Source organism: Neophocaena asiaeorientalis, unplaced genomic scaffold (assembly GCF_003031525.2).
Source record: "Neophocaena asiaeorientalis asiaeorientalis breed wild unplaced genomic scaffold, Neophocaena_asiaeorientalis_V1.1 scaffold256, whole genome shotgun sequence".
In the NCBI taxonomy this organism is placed as follows: domain Eukaryota; kingdom Metazoa; phylum Chordata; class Mammalia; order Artiodactyla; family Phocoenidae; genus Neophocaena; species Neophocaena asiaeorientalis.
In genome coordinates, this window is record NW_020185324.1 from 3598327 (window position 1) to 3616187 (window position 17861).

The window sequence follows — 17861 nt, forward strand, 5'->3', positions numbered from 1 at the left end:
GCCCTGTGGCCGCTTGGGGGAAGGATTTTCCTGTAAGAGGGAACAGTGAGAGCAAAGACCAGGAGGAATAGGAAGTGTGCCTATTCCTTCAGAGAAGAGCAATAAAGGCAGAAAGGCTGGGGCAGAGTGAGTGAGGGGAAGTGTGGTAGGAAACGTGGTTGGGGAGGGGGGTGGGGGGAGGCCAGTGGGAAGGACTCTGGACTCAACTCAGGCTAGTCTGGGGAGCCTCTGGAAGGTTTGAGCAGAGGAGTGCCAGGTTCTGACATATCCTTTTAAAGAATTACTCAGGCCTCAACGTGCAAAACAGAACAAAAGGGACACGGATAGCAGCAAGAAGACTAGTTAGGAGGCTAATCTGCTCTTCTGGGTAAGAGACGGCTTTGCCTGGAGGGGAGCGGGGAACAGTGGGTGGATTCAGGATATACTTTGAAGGAAGAGCTTGCTAGATCTGATGTGTTGCATACGGAGAAAGAGAGAAAGGAACAGATAATCAGATGTACTATTATTAATATCCTCATTGTACAAATGAGGAAACCAAAGTGCAGAGAGTTGAAGCAGCCTGTGCAAGACCATAGCTAAGTGGATGGTAGAGCCAGCCTTTCCCCCAGACAGACACTGATATCAGAGCCTACCCACTTTTTTTTTTTTTTTTTTGCTGTCTGCTTGGAGTTTATTTTCTACTTGGTGCAAGGCACAAGGTTATGGGCTGTCAGTAAGGCTCTCATGTGGCTTGGATAGTAAAGAATGGGGTCTTCTCAACTTCCTTTTTGGTGTTTTACTGTTTTGATATTAAAGAACCCAACTGCTTCCATTGGCTGCAGTCTGCTTAGTCTGGGGCAGGGGAAGGAGGGGCGGGGCTCTGAGAAGCCTAGCGCCTCGGAAGGAAGCCTGGCAGCTGGCGGTGGCCCTTCAGGACGGGGGCCTGCCGGGGGTTTTGTCAGGCTGGCTGCCAGGCTGCTACTTGCCCACGGCTTCCCGAGCCAGGTCACAGGTGATCACTGCCGGTGGAGGCCTGGGCAGATTCTGAGTGCTGGCGAGACTCCAACACTGTGGCCACGAATGGGAGAGCGGACTTCCCGAAAAAGCAGCCAGCCCACCAGTGTCTAGGGTGGGCTTTGGGGAGACGGGGTGGAAGGGAAGGGCTTCCGCAGGAGCTGCGAACTGGAAGTGGAGCCCAGGCGGCGCCGGCAGTAGTCGTGGGTGGCCACGAGCGAGCTGCGGGAGGGGATGGCTGCCGCGCTTGTCCTCGTGGGTTGGTGGAAACCTCGGGGGCGACCCCTCGCGGGCCTCGGCGTTGGGGACGGGGGCGCTAGGCCACGGGGCCCATCTGCGCAGGAAACCGCGGGCGGCCGCTCCACGACCCAGAGGCACGGGGCCCAGAGCCTACACTCGTGATCTCTATTTTATATGCCAATCACAGGACTGGCAGTGGAGGTGGGGGAGTTGGGGAAAGCAAACTGAGGAGCTCCGGTTACCCATTTTCTTCCGACATAGCACCCTGTCACCCTCTTTCAGGGTCCAGGACATCCCAGACGTACCCCTATAGTCATCATACAGAAACAAGCACACAAGACAGTGGCAGACCTGACCCTTCTCATTACTAGCTCTTGTTAGATCCATGCAAAAATAATGGATATTTAATTCTTACAAGAAGACAGCTTAAAAGATTCAAAATTACAAAGAAAACTTTTTGAAATATATTTACACCCAATATCATTCACAACAAAGCTCACCTTAAGGTTATATATATATATAAGGTGCCAGTAAAAAGCATCTAGATTTGTAAGACATTTAAACAGCTTATTATCTGAGATACGGAGACAAACTTTTACAATTTTTTTTTTTGAACAACTGTTTAAAGGAATACATTACTCAACCCAGTTCTGCATAAAATTTCTCCAAGCTTTATATGCCATTTCTGAGGTTCCTTACAGAATAACAAATGATCAAAGCCACACATCAATGAGAAATACTGGTTCTTCCGGCTGTGGTAAAAACGACTGAAATAATACATGGAAACAATATAGCAAAGAAGTAAAATGCATTCATCTATTAGCAAATATTATTGACAACTCAGAGAAAACATTGTTGATTTTAAGAAACAATTCAGAAAAAATATACTATGTGGAAGCTTTGCTACGTTTGTATTAAATACAGATGTTCCTAACGTAAGTTATGTTAAAATCTAGATTCTGTTTCAAAAACAGGTACCAGAACAACTGTTTTTCTGAGAACCCACTAAAGAAACCATGTACTGAAGAAGATTCATGATCGTTAATAATATCAATGTATGGGAAAACTGTGTACATGTAACCACTGATGGAGCAGTTATTTTGGTGCCAATTTCTAAAAAATTCACATAAAGAGAATGTTTCAGAGATAGCTCCACACGTGAAATTCCTTCACGGCATCATATATCAGTAAGTTATTAAAGACGAAAAGTTTAAGTAAGAAGTCCACATGGGCTATGGGATGTCATCGATGTGAATAATTTTATGTTTTTTAAGAAAGCCTTTACGAGACAGTACACTGTTTATAGTACTTCGTAATAACATAGGGATGTCCTGGGAAATTTTTACAGCAATGAGCCTTTGCTGGCTATTTCATAGCAAAGTATTTGTAAGAGCTGCTCCACTTGCAAATGAATCATGGAATTTTCTTGTTAAAGACAAGAGCTGTAATTTGCTGAAATTTTCTATGATGACATGTAGCTGTCAGAATTATTCTACCAGCAGGCACTTTTGAAAAAATAAACTTAATTTGCCCTTTCAAAGATGACTTTTAGTAATGAATGAGGGAGGAACAAGTTTTCAAGAGAAACTCATGCTATGGAAAGAACATTTTGAAAATTGTTGTTTTGGGATATTTCATGGCTTCATGATTTCATTTCTGAAAATGACATAAGAAGTCTCAGATTGGAAAAATTTTTTAAACTTGGAAGTATGATTTTCTAATTTGCTTAAAAATCTTCCAAAAGAAGAATTTTAATAATTTTAAACCTATTTCTTAAAAATGTAACACCTTCTGATTAGTTTGTAAGACTTTTTGATTGACTATCAGAGAAAAGAGATATGTATTAACTAAATTTTATTTGCGTTGCATAATGGTAGATGGGTTAAAAATTGAGTATTGTGATTTATTTAGCTCAAATTATTTTGCCCTTCTTCCATTTTAATTTACATGTATTTGTACGTTTTCCACCCAGCAGCAACAGCCCTAAATATATTTAATACAGAACCAGACTAGGCTTCTCAGAGCCCCGCCCCTCCTTCCCCTCCCCCAGACTAAGCAGTCTGCAGCCAATGGAAGCAGTTGGGTTTTTTTAATTATCAAAACAGCAAAACACCAAAAAGGAAGTTGAGAAGACCCCACTCTACTATCCAAGCCACATGAGAGCCTTACTGACACCCCATAACCCTGTGCCTTGCACCAAGTGGAAAATAAACTCCAAGCAGGCAGCAAAAAAAAAAAAAAATAAAAGTGTGTAGGCTCTGATATCAGTGTCTGTCTGGGGGAAAGGCTGGCTCTACCATCTACTTAGCTATGGTCTTGCACAGGCTGCTTCAACTCTCTTCAACACAACTACCATTTGCGTTGCATAATGGTAGATGGGTTAAAAATTGAGTATTGTGATTTATTTAGCTCAAATTATTTTGCCCTTCTTCCATTTTAATTTACATGTATTTGTATGTTTTCCACCCAGCAGCAACAGCCCTAAATATACTTAATACAGAACCAGACTTTTAAATCACATTATCACCAAATATTAAATCGATATTTAAAATCACACAACTCTATAAGTTTTTGTGTGCTATTAGTGAAATACATGTTTTAAAATATCATTGATTTTCACCCTTGTCTCATCTTTTCCTCCCTTTTCATGCATTTTATTCCCAGTTCTTATATTACTGCACGAACTAAGACTTCCAGTACAAAAGTGAACAGAACTTTTGTTTTTTAAAAAGCATGTTTACTGAATGCTTGTTGAATAATTTAAATACAATGAAACACACTCATTTTAAGTGTATATAGTTTAATATGTTTTAATAAATATGTGTACCCAAGTAACTACCACCACAATCAAGATATAGAAAATATCCAGCACCCCCGATTTCCTTCACGGTCAATCCTGACCCCTCCTTCACCCCACTCGCCACCACCTACCCTCAGGCAACCACTGCTGTGCTTTTCTCTATTAGATTAGTTCTGCCTACTTCAGTATTTCATATGAATAAATTAATATGCTCTTTTGTATCCGGCTTCTTTTACTCAGCATAGTATTTTTGAGATTCATCCATATTGTTATGTATAAAAGGAGTTTATCAATTTGTATTACTTAATAGCATTCCATTGTTTGGATGTACTATTACAACCGGCTTGTCCTTTCATCTGCTGATGGACATTTGGGTTGCTTCTAGCTTTTCATATACAAATCTCTGTGGAAACATACATTCCACAAAGAAATTCCTTACTTCATTTAGGTAACCACCAAGGAGTGGAACTGCTGGGTCACAGGGGGAGTGCATTTTTAACTTTAAGAGAAACTGCCCAATTATTCTCGAAAGTTCTTATGTCATTTTACGTTACCACCAACGATGTATGCAGGTCCAACTGGCTTTGTCGTCAGTCTTTTAAACTTTAGCTATGTGCGGGTGTATAGTGGGATCTCATCATTTTAACTTTGGAGTATGTTTATAATGTACATAATACATGAATACAATAGTACATACATAGTTTTCAAAATAAACTTATCTACATGTAAATATATGTTGATGGGATAGCTAAAAATGTACACCAATCAGGATACACAAGCAGAGCTTTGCACATACATAACCACCGTTAAGGACCAGGTCCCTGCCTTAAGTACTAGCCACTCCAACAAACAGGAAGTTGCTTTTTCAAATACTACATTATGGTGGTTTTGAGGTTAAAAATGTTTTATTTTTTAAAAGAATCTCAGGAGGGGAGAGAACAATATCCTGCTTTCAGTTCCAAGTTCGATACCTGTCAGCAGAGGCTGCCTGTTTGCTGGGGCAGAGGGGAGACTGTGCTGCGTGTTTTTGCTCCAGTTTCACGTACCCTGTGGTGCTGGCTTTAGTTTCCCCCGTGATCGAAGTTCATTTCCACAGAGGGTGACCCTAAAGAAAAACACGTTTCCCCTTCCAGCACTGCCCCAGGAGGTGGCTGGGCCCCAGCAGTTTCTTGGGCACTTTACTTGCCGTCCACACTAAAGTTTAGGGACACTCATCTGTCATTTCATGGCTTGTTGGCAGAAAAGCAGCAGTGCAAATACCAAGAAGCCTCAGCGCTAAGTCCGTTTCAAGCAGGTCAGATGCCCAGTAATACGCGCAGTGTGACAGTTTAATCAGAGAATCGTGCGGTATTACTGCTTCTGCCTGAGAGGAGCAGACTTTTTTTTCTTTTCAAGAAAGCTCTTTTCAGATGGCTATTAGGTTGTTGAATGAGGAGCAGCACAAAAGCAATGGCGGCTCCTTGTGGTCTTTCAGATCATTAAAAGGTAACCCAGGTGGCAAAAACAGTTATCATTTCCTCAGCTGCAGCAGATGAAAAGAGCAAGATTGGACACCAATCTGAGGCTACACGATGGCCAAACCATCAGCCAGAGCGAAAGAGGATTCATCAATCCTGCGGAAAATGAGGAATCAAAGTGATTACTTAGCATCGTGTGTGGAACCCAACCTGCTGATGTGACTGAATTTTTTCCTCTTCAGGTGTTGCTCTGGTCTTCCAAGGGTCTCACACTGCTAAACACCGATACTGTTTTTTTTCCCTCTCTTGTGGGACTTCCTATAGGGTGAAACTCTTGAGCTACCTGGAACTGGCTGGGGAAAGTAAAGTTGGGGTGGGGATGGGAGTGTCAAGCAAATTCACAGCTAGAGCTGAAGGGAGTTAGTTCTAAGACATCAAGACATTGTTGGCAACCACTAGGAATCAACCATCTGAATGCTTGTTAGTTTCACTCCCCAGGAGAGTTCAAATGACACCTTTCTTATTTGGACAAATTTAAGTTACAGTCTGTACCACCTTCCCTGCTCTGCTTGCCAAGAAAACGTGTAGCCTAAATCACAATTCCCCTAAAATGTGTAGCTGCCACCGCAGAAAAATGCTTCAGGTCAACAAACACTTTCTGCAAACATGCTGCTTCTCTCTTCTCATGGCCAGAATCAAACTGGCCCTGAAATGGGGGCCAATAGCAGTTCTGCACCATGGGGGCTGCTAGGAAGGAAGAGAGGGGCAAGAAGGTGAGTGGCTGTGAGCTGAGACTCTTGTCTTAAGGAAAGTAGACTTCAGAAGCTGCAAAGTGAGCTAAGGAGCTGCGTGGGTTATGGTTTAGATAGGAAGACACGTCAATGTTGGAAATAAGGACAGTTTCCCACAGCAGAAGAAAGGCAACTGTAGATGTGGACAAAGGCCTTACTTATCTAGGCCCCTGCTGGAATTTGAAGGAATCGGACATCAGCTTCAGAAGGTTTTCTTTTAGCCTCCAGACCCTTCTTTAAATAAAAGTTGATCCAGAAACCCAGTAAGTAAAACAGATAAAAGGGGTATTGCTCTCCTAACCATCAGGGAAATGCAGGTCAAAATCACCATGAGACATCACCTTAAATAGGATGGCTTTTCACAAGTAATAGCAAAAAAATAAGTTGGTGAGGATGTGGAAAAATTGGAACCCTCCTTATACATTGTTGGTGGGAATATAAAATGGTGCAGCCACTATGGAAAACTGGAGTTCCCACAAAAAATTAAAAATAGAACTACCGTAGGATCTATGAATTTCAATTCTGAGTGTATATCCACAAGAAGTGAAATCAGGACCTTGAAGATATATCTGCACTTGTGCTCACTGCTGCGTTATTCACAATAGAAAATGTGGTATATGCATACAATGGAATATTATCCAGCCTTAAAAAAAGAAGGAAATCCTGCCATTTGCTACAACATAAATGAACCTACAGGACATAATGCTAAGTGAAATAAGTCAATCACAGAAGGAAGAATACTGTATGACTCCCCTTACATGAAGTATGTAAAACAGTCCAACTCATTGAAGCAGAAAATAGAACAGCGTTGCTAGGGGAGGGAGAAATGGAGAATTGTTTTCCAATGGGTATAAAGTTTCTGTTATACAAGATGAGTAAGCTCTAGAGACCTACTGTACAACACAGCACCTATACTTAACAAGGCAGCACTGTGTACTTTAAAATATGTTCAGAGGACAGATCTCATGTAAAGTGTTATCAAAAAAAAAACAAAAACAGAAGAACACAAGGAAATTTTTGCAGGTGATGGATATGTTTAGTAACTTGGTTCTAGTGATGGTATCATGGATCATGCATACATCAAATTCTTCAAGATGTATATACATTTCAAGTGTGTGTGCAATTTTAAAATATCAAGTATGCTTCAATCAAGCAAAAAAGGGGGGGGGTGTTAAAGGAAACAAAACCACTGTCTCAAAAAGATATCTGGGACTTCCCTGGTGGCGCAGTGGTTGAGAGTCCGCCTGCCGATGCAGGGGACACGGGTTCGTGCCCCGGTCCGGGAAGATCCCACATGCCGCGGAGTGGCTGGGCCCGTGAGCCATGGCCGCTGAGCCTGCGTGTCCAGAGCCTGTGCTCTGCAACGGGAGAGGCCACACAGTGAGGGGCCCGTGTACCGCAAAAAAAAAAAAAAAAAAAAAAAAAAGAAGATATCTGCATTTCCACGTTCACTGAAGCATTATCTACAATAGCCAAAAAACGAAACAAGCTAAGTGACCATCAATGGATGACTATATAACGAAGTTGTGATCTATCTACCTATCTATCTATAAATAATGGAATATTATTCAGCCATAAGAAATGAGGAAATCCTACCGTTTGTGACAGCAAGGATGGACCTTGAAGGCATTATGCCTCAGACAGAGAAAGACAAATACTGTATGATCTCACTTATATGTAGAATCTTAAAAAAAAACCCAAACAACAAGAACAACCCCACCAAACTCATAGAAAAAGAGATCAGATTTGTGGTTACTAGAGGTGGGGGGCTGGTGGAGGAATTGGAAGAAGGTGGTCAAAAGGTCAAACTTCCAGTTATAAGATAAATAAGTACTAAGGATGTAATATACAACATGATGACTACAATTAATACCGTGGTATGATATATAGGAAAGTTGTTGAGAGTAAATTGTTAGAGTCCTCATCACAAGGAGAAATCTTCCTTTTCTTTTTATTGTATCTATATTAGATGATGAATGTTAACTAACCTCTTGTGGTAATCATTTCACAATATATGTAAATCAAACCATCATGTTGTACACATTATTCTTATACAGTGATGTATGGCAACTATTTCTCAATAAAACTGGAAAAAGAAGAAAACTGAGGTTAAAAATGAAAGCAAACTTTTTAAAAAGTGAAAGGAAAAAAAAAAAACAGTCAAGTTGTTTTTAACCAAGTCTCAATGGAGTGCAGAATACATTTGTTATTAAGCTTTTAGTCTTTCTGGCTATTTACTAAATTAGATGTAATAACGTTTATCCATCATTGTAAAAAGAGGGTGTTGCTCTCACTTTAGGAGGCTTGGGGCAGGTGGGCTCACTGCTGCTGTTCAAGCTCCCTTCTCTCTCTAATTCAGCCTCTGAAGGGTCTCCTTGATGCATCCTTCAAAAACACTGTGGGAAATACATTTTAGGGGCTGTTTCATCCCTGATGTTACAAAATTCCAATGGTTCTCAACCACGACTGACAGTTTCTCATTATATATGTGTGGTTATTATGTCATGAGCTCCATGAGGACAGGAACCATGTCTATCTTGTCAGCCATTACAGTGGCTAGCATAAGACCTGATACACACTAGGTAATCAACTAAAACAAAATTTTTTTTTAATGAATTAGGGCTATGTTAGACCAGGCGTCACCACTACTACCCACAGGCCGATCTGGCCCATGACCTCTTTTTGCATGGCCTGCAAGCTAAGAATGGTTTTTAGATTTTTAAAAGATTAGGAAAAATAAAGAGAAGAATGATATAACTTGACACATGAAAATTAAATAAAATTACATTAAATAAAATTACATTACAGTATTCATCAATAGTTTTCTTGAAACATTAAAAAAGTAAAAAGGACTAATAAGGAAATTTCAAAATGCAATTTAAACACACACGCTTGAAAAACGTGCTCTGCCTGGCCCCATGCTTCCCACTGTGCCTGGCACTCCTCTTCTATGATATCTGCTCAGTTGATTTGTACAGAGACATGGATGAAATGAGACACCATGATGATAGTGCTAATAACCATGACGGTGATAACAATAGCTAGAGCACGTCAGGCAGTGTACTAATGCTTATATTGATTTTCTCACTCAATTCTCTTAATATCTTCACAAGGGACTAGTACTACCTATAATTTTATAGCTGAAGAAAATGAAGTAGAGCAAGATCAGGTAATTTGGGATGGTAGGCAGAATGGCCTTTCAGAAGTGTCTACAGCCTACTCCCTGAACACTTGGGAACATGTTACTTTACATGGCCAAAGGACTTTGTAAATGTGGCTAAATTAAGGGTCTTGAGATGGAGAGATGATCGTGGATTATCCTAGTGGGCCAATATAATTGCAAGGATCTTTATATGACAGAAGCAGAAGGGTCAGAGTCACAGAAGAAGTGATGATTCAGAAGTAAGAGTGATGCAGCCACCAGCCAAGTAATGTGGGCAGCCTCTAAAAGGCTGGAAAAGGCAGAGAATGGATTCTCCCTTAGAACCCCCAGAAAGGACACAGTTGTGTTAACACCTTGATTTTACTCCATAAAACCCATTTCAGATTTCTGACTTCCAGAATTGTAAGGTAATAAATATGTACTGTTTTAAGCCACTGAGTGTGTGTTAATTTGTTACAGCAGCAATTAGGAAACTAATACACATGTCAAGGTGACATGGCCATTAGGCCATGGATCAAGGATAAAACCCCCACACTGTGTGATTCCAGAACCTGCATCATCAATTCTAATCCTGGCAAAGGTGTTTAGTGCCTCCCCTACTGGAAAGAGAGTACTGAGTGAGATGAAGAGGCATCAATATTCTCTCCCAAGTCACCTTCTTGCCTCATCCATCACCAATCCAGCTACAAGAAGGGTTATTTCCTAGGTGGGGTTTTGTGGCAAATGGGGTGGCATTCCACGTGGACTACTTTAAACTGCTCCTCTGTTAAGTGTGTTTCTAGGTGATTTTGCCAATGGAGGAAGGTTTCCTTCTTACATGGAAGACCTAACTGCCTGTTTAAGTGCTTCACAATAGATTTCCTTTTTTTTTTTTTTTAATTTATTTTTGGCTGTGATGGGTCTTCATTGCTGCGTGCAGGCTTTCTCTAGTTGCAGTGAGCCGGGGCTACTCTTCGTTGCAGTGAATAGGCTTCTTATTGCAGTGGCTTCTCTTGTTGCAGAGCACGGGCTCTAGGAGCACAGGCTTCAGTAGTTGTGGCCCGCGGGCTCAGTAGTTGTGCCTCATGGGCTCTAGAGCACAGGCTCAGTAGTTGTGACACACGGGCTTAGTTGCTCTGTGGCATGTGGGATCTTCCCGGACCAAGAATCGAACCCGTGTCCGCTGCACTGGCAGGTGGATTTTTAACCACTGAGCCACCAGGGAAGTCACCACAATAGATTTCTTCAGAAGAAAAGATGTTTTTCCTCCTGGCTCCTGTATGAACTATCTACGGGGCTAAGTGCTCCAGCTTCTAGACAAGCACATTCGTCTCTTCACCTCCAAAGACACCACTAGTCACTGCTTACCTGGATGCTGAAGAAGGAGGTGGCACTGAAGGATTGGGTCTCATGAGCCATGTCCCATCCTCATGACCTAACTTCTCCAAGGTTCTTCCTCATCTGTAACGTGGAGATGATATTATCTGCTCCAAGCACCTCAGAAACTCTTCCTGAAGAACTATGAGTTTATAGATGAGGAAATGCAACCTAAATTCTAAAACTTCAACTATGCAAAATGTGTATTATTTCCTTAACAGATTAGCTATTGCCACATTTTAACTTTATTGTCAGTTCAAAAACAAAGAAGTGTTGATGGGCTGGATGGAATTTTGTGACTCAGGCTTTTGGTGTCTGTGGGAGAGTGACAATGGAGAAGTTAGCTATCGGAGACACTAAAGAAATTAGAGAAAAATACTAGCTCAAAGGATAAACTCACATTAGAAAACTTCAAAGTATACAGTCTTTCTAGTGTTCAAGATTAAAAATTAGAAGTACCTTTCCAACAAATGGCCTTCAAAGCATTTGTGAAGAGATTATCAACATATTTAAGGTGAGGAATCCCATAAAAATCCAAGGGTTTTTTAAAAATCTCATTGTTGGCTGTAAGAGGTGAAAAAGGAGAAGAAGAGCATTTCATTTCTCTTCATCCTTAAGGATTCAAGTCAAATTGCAACTCTTCTCTGATGGTTCCGTAACCAGCCCAGCTGATGGGAATTGTTCCTTGCGGTGATATTTCTCGTCTCTGCCATTCAGATGCACTTGGCATTCACTGTCCTATGGTAAGAATCTCACTTGTGTGAAATCCAACTGGATGACAAACTACTTGAGGGGAGAAATCACATCTTATATGTACTTTGTGTCCTCACAGACCTTAGAATAGTACAAAGCACATCAGATCAGATGATGGACTGAGTTTCTAGAAAATTGTTGCCCACCCCTAAAGCACACATAACAAATTTACCCTGTGGCCTTGCCTGTGCTTTTAGTATCATCCCATTTGCTCCACCAATTCAACCCTCTTCCTTGATTTACTATTGTATCTTTATTCTCCATCAGCTTCCTGTCTATAGATCAAAGCTAGGATCCTGCATCTTGATTTTGTAGTACTTGCTGTGGCATGCCATAAAGATCCTTCAGGACCAAGGCATCATTCTCCCAGCTGCTGAAAATGTTGGCAGATGATGCCTCTCAGCTGAATTGTGGTCTACGAACTTCCCTCGGCCCAAGAGAGCCACCGTACCCAAAGTTACACTCCTTCCTGAGAAAGTGTATATTTAAAAATGTGAAATATAAAGGCCCTTGCCTCAGGTGGTTCAACTCTAATGGGTTTCCCCAGCTCAAGAATTCCCTGTGGGATTGCCTGAGCCCTTTATTCCAACTACCTTTCAGCTGAACCCCTCTACCCAATTCTATCTTATTTCCTTCATAGGTCAGGTTCCTGAGAGCCTTCTGCAATAAACTTCCTGCATGCAAATCTGTGCGTTAGAGTCTGTTTCCTAGGGAACCTGTTCTATGTCAGACCTTACACATAAATAAGGGAAAGATAAACAATGCCCAGAGCAAGAGGGATTGGGGAGGGCTGCCTCACCTAACATCAAACCAGTCTGACCTGGCCATGGCTGCCAATACCTGGCAGGGAACACAGCCACCAGCCTGGCCATCACATGCCAGAAAAGTGATGTATGGCCACCTGTGTCCTCTTCATCAGTGCTACCCACTAGAACTTTCTTTGATGAGGGACATATTCTGTATTTTCACTGTTCAATATGACAGCCACTAGCTACTTGTGGCTACTGAGCACTTAAAAGGCAGCTCGTGCTACTAAGAAATTTAATTTGGACGAAGTGAGAGAGTGGCATGGACATATATACACTACCAAATGTAAAACAGATAGCTAGTGGGAAGCAGCTGCATAGCACAGGGAGATCAGCTCGGTGCTTTGTGTCCACCTAGAGGGTGGGGATAGGGAGGGTGGGAGGGAGGGAGACGCAAGAGGGAGGAGATATGGGAATATGTGTATACATATAGCTGATTCACTTTGTTATACAGCAGAAAGTAACACAACGTTGTAAAGCAATTATATTACAATAAAGATATTTTAAAAATTAGTTTATATTTACATGTAAAGAGCCACACGTCTAGTGGCTACCGTACTGGACAGAGCAGCCCTAGATTATGAATCCAGCAGGTCTAGAAAGGCAGCGTCACAATAGCTCCAATTCCACCTGCCTTTACTTCCACCACCCATGACGTAGAAATACTTGGTCTGACTCCTTAGAAGTCTTCCTAATGAAGCATATAGAGGAACTGTGTGCTAGTAAAGTCTAATTGTTAAGTGGTCCAATAATTATTATGAACACTGTTAAATCTAAGAGCCAGAGAGCTTTGTTGTAAGTTTAAATTGACTACAACACATAAATCTATTCATGATTGCTTACCCTCATAGTCTTTTAATCTCCTGGCCCTTCAAGGAATTTATCATCTATATGGAGACACATGACATGCGTTCGTGCACAATTTTAAGTTAAGAAACAGCCTCCCCTTGACTATATATATATGTATATGTATAATATATGTATAAATTGGATTAATGCCTTTTTTCCCCATTTGGTCTGTATGATCTGAGGGCTTCAGCTTTATGTTTCATAATAAGAAAAGAAAAAAACAGCAAGAGATAGCTGCCCTTTAGAGGTGGGCAGGCTCATGGGTTGGGAACCCACGGGAGATCTTTAGTTCTGCCCTGTTCCTTGGACAAGAATGATCTCTTGTTACTAACCCAGAAATGTCAGATGTGGCCCAGGGTGAAAGCATATGGCTGTACCTGGGCAGGTTCATGACCATCCTGCAAAAAATGACTAAATGTGCATGCCCTGCAGACAAGGAGTCATTCGCATCATCTCGTCATCTGAGGTCAGCCCTTACAAAATCAGTTTGAGCCACTGAATGTGACTGAAACTGAATTCTATGCAAGCTGAAAATGTTGTTTACTTAAAGCCCAGAAGCCTTTCATGAGAAGAATCCATGGACAGGAAATGGTAGTTAAATTTATACATTTTTCTTTCTTGTTACAATTTTATATTTTCTGAGCAATTTAATGAAGACTCCAGAGAAAAGAATTAAATGTCTGCTGGTTCAATTACCAAATAATGAAAAGGTGGAAAGTAGCACCATGTACTGTGTGCCGAGAGGCTACTGAGGCCTATTCTTGGAGTGAAAATCTTTTGTGTGCTGCTTACACTCTCCTTTGCCGCCCACAAATTGTACAGACGAGTGTCAGCAGAAGCAGCAGAAACCAAGAGCTGGTGCAGACCATCCTCTGCAAGGGTGAAAGGCCTGGCCCACGGGGGGACATCTCATGACACCCATGGCAACAGCCAGGAGTGCGGCGGAAGCCATGGTTTCCATCAGGAGGGACCAGGCTGTCCTTAAAGCCATGCTTTGAGAAGATTCTTACCATCCCTGGCCCTGAATGCATTCTTTTTTTTTTTTTTTTTGCGGTACGCAGGCCTCTCACTGTTGTGGCCTCTCCTGCTGCGGAGCACAGGCTCCGGACGCACAGGCTCAGCGGCCACGGCTCACGGGCCCAGCCGCTCCGCGGCATGTGGGATCCTCCCGGACCGGAGCACGAACCCGTGTCCCCTGCATCGGCAGGCAGACTCTCAACAACTGTGCCACCAGGGAAGCCCTTCCTCTTTTCTTATTTAGAATTCCACATTTAAATCTTATTTAGAACTCCATAAAGAGAAAAAGTGAGGTACAAAACTGGGTGAAGACATTTTTCACATGTATAACTGAATAGAATTAATATCGAGAATATAGAAATCATTTCTACAAATGAATTATAGTATAACGATTCAAAAGAAAAACTGTCAAAAAAATTGTAACAGGTATTTCACAGAAGAGAAAGTACAAATGGCCAAACACTGTGCAAAGATACTCAAAGTCATTAGTGAGTAGAAAATACAAATTAAAACCACAATTATGTAATAAACACCAGATTGGCAAGAATTCCAAAGCGTGACAATATCAAGTGTTGACAAAGTTGGAGAACAATGGCACTCTCATTAAGTGCTGCAGGGAGTAAAAATTGGAACCACCACTTTGGAAAACAATTTGGTGTCACAGAACAGAGGTGAAGGTATACATGCCCTATTACCCAACAATTCTACTCTTGGGTATATACTGAGAAACTCCAGCACAGATGCAGTGGGGAGTGTGTATAAGAATATTCATAAAAATACTTTTACAATGGAAGCCATCCAAAGTCCGTCAACAGCTCAGTGCACTGAGCGTTTCATATAATAGAACGCTATCCAGCACTGAAGAGGAGTAAACAATGGCTGTATGCATCAACAAAATGACCCTCAGGGGCATCATCCTGGGTGAAAAAAGCAAATTATAGGGTACATACATTACGATTCCATTTATGGAAAGTTCATAAAGGATATGTTGTTAGGGACAGAAACATATGCAGTAAAGAACAGTGAGAACGTGATTAACAAAATTTAAAGATAGCGGTTACCTCTATTTAGGGCAGAAAAGAGACGTGATCAAGACAAGACACATGAACCTTTAATGGAAATGCTAATGGCCTATCTCTTAAAAGACATAGCTGGGACTTCCCTGGCTGTCCAGTGGTTAAGACTCAACATTTCCACTGCAGGGGACATGGGTTTGATCCCTGGTGAGGGAACTAAGATCCCGCAAGCCACGTGGCATGGCCAAAAAAAAGAGACGTAGTGGACACACATTCATTGTATTGTTATTCTTGACACATTTCACAAATGTACACATTTTCAAGTATTAAAATGTACACATTTTACAAATATTCTTTTGTGTGCACCTAATAGTTAATAAAAATGACTCTTAAGAATTGGTACGTAAGCAAATGACCAGAAATATTTTATCCAAGACTTGTCAGAAGAAGAGAGTGTAAGAACATGCCAGCCATCAGGCCCTGGCAGTCTTTCCTTCCGAACATGCCATACTGTCTACTGGTCTCCGGCCCCTTCTGGGTCATTCAATCCAAACCCAACCATCACTCAGAGCTAGCACTTGTCCCAGGTGGGAGGAAAGTTCCAGGATGCTCCTCAGAAGCAGCAGCCAGGCTTCCCTCTCTATCTGCCATTCTATCCCTCATTTAAATGCAGGCCTTCTCCAGGTGTGGATGACAAGCACACTACCCTGTGCATGCACGTGTACACACACATCCAGCTCTGCAGCTTGACTGGGCTGTTATTACATCCAAATATTACTGAAAGCTATTATTACTTGACCCTTGACTTATTCTCCAATATTTGTACACATTTTATGAGGATAATGGAGTACCATATTTAAAACAAAGCATCTCCCTGTCCTCTAGTCAGAACCTGAAATCTGAAAAAGAAGCACAGACATCTGCCCGTGCTCCAACTACAATCAGGTAGCAACAGTCCCTTAAACCAATATTGAAATTTAACGTGAGTGGTGCAGTTATTGTCAGTACAGCATTTAAGAAAAAAAATAAACCTAGCTCCAGGGATGTCTGACTCCTCACCTCAGTAGGTCATTAAAGATAAGACAGCATTCATCTCCCCCAGGCCCAAGAAAGTTCTGTTATAATTTTAGTATCGTGAAGAAATTTTTAAAATAATTGTTTTCATATCAATCACTACAGTGAAGGTGGGCTCTTTCAGGAGTAACATCCCAACAAGAAAAAAACCTCAAGACTGGTAGAACAAAAATTCTTCTAAAATGACCTATGTGAAAGGTCCATCACTTAGACCCCTGAAGTTTACTGAAGACCTGGTTAGTAATTGCCGTAAAAATACAACCACTTACCTCAGCATATTGTGCTACTGAACTGGCCTCAACTGCATAGACTCTCCGAGCTCCGGCCTGTACAGCAAAAAATGACAGTATTCCTGATCCACAGCCCACATCTAGAACAACCTGGAAGGAAAGGAAAAGACAAAAAAGGGGTGAACACACAAACTGGAGCTTAGCTGCTGGCACCATGCCAACTTTGGGCATTGTGATCAAAGTACTAGCTGTGATTTTTACAAGTGGTCTTACCTTGGCCAAGTTATGAATCTCTGTGAGACTTCTTTTTCTCCTATGTTAAATGGGGTTAATAATACCCACCTTTTAAGGTTTACTGTGGGGATTAGTATGAAGTGTATACAAAGCGCTTAGTGTATAATTGGTGTTTTTCAAATGATCGTTATCATTACTACAGTTTCTTTGTAACATGGTGTACTTTTAGGATGTGTAGGGCCAAGAAAAGTAGTGGGTCATGAATGAATTTGCTTACCCTACCTGTCAGCATGAACAAAATGAAAACTGTCTCAAATAATGTTTAGCATTATATACATATATACATATGTATATGCATATTATATGTGTATGTGTGTGTATATATATTCAGGAAAAATTGAAGACAGTCTTTAAAAATCCAAAAGTGAGATATGTGCTTTTTTTTTTTAGGCCCCCTCCAAAAAGTTGGGGAGGTTTATATGGAGGGTATTAAGACAGTGGACACATAGAATTTACAGAAACTTCTATTCTCTGTTCAGACCTACGACTTCAATCAGAAAGACCACCATTCACTGGCACAAAGGGACCAACCAACATGTGGACCTGCATGCTGCGAGGAAGAGAAGGACAGTATGGATTGGGGCCCTGGCCCCAGGCACAGCTGAAGCTGAGGTCTGAAGCTCAGTCTGATCACTGAAATCTCAGGCTCCTGGATTTCTGTCTCATCAGTGACTTTTATTCTTAGCATCTTTTAGCACTAGCATTGAGCAAGGCATTTCACTTGGCTCTAAATCCTCACAATAAATGTACGAATAGATAGCATTATGATGGCCACTTGTGAGATGACAAACTGAAAATCAGAGACACTGAATGAGCCCAAGTTCACCTAGCAGTAAGTAGGGGAGCCAGGAGTTGAATCTGGGCACTTCTGCCTTCCAAGCTCATGTTCTATAAAATCACATGTTGATTATTTAATTTCACTTTTATAAATCTGATATTTTAACCCAGCAATACCAACAGGCAATGAATGACAAGGAAACACAGTATTACTTTTTTCAGGAAAATTTATAATAGTTTTTTTT

General features: G+C 41.3%; 1 protein-coding gene and 1 pseudogene across 1 annotated transcript in view; both read right to left on the reverse strand.

The window, feature by feature from the left end:
* The window catches only part of LOC112392531 (histone-arginine methyltransferase CARM1-like), a 249916-nt gene that overhangs the window by 63473 nt on the left and 168582 nt on the right, over positions 1 to 17861 (reverse strand). Inside the window, exon 5 of the mRNA XM_024734291.1 lies at positions 16585 to 16695. Within this exon, the coding sequence (XP_024590059.1) occupies positions 16585 to 16695 (111 nt within the window). The remainder of the gene's footprint in view (positions 1 to 16584; positions 16696 to 17861) is intronic.
* On the reverse strand, positions 958 to 1492 carry LOC112392501 (pancreatic progenitor cell differentiation and proliferation factor-like; annotated as a pseudogene).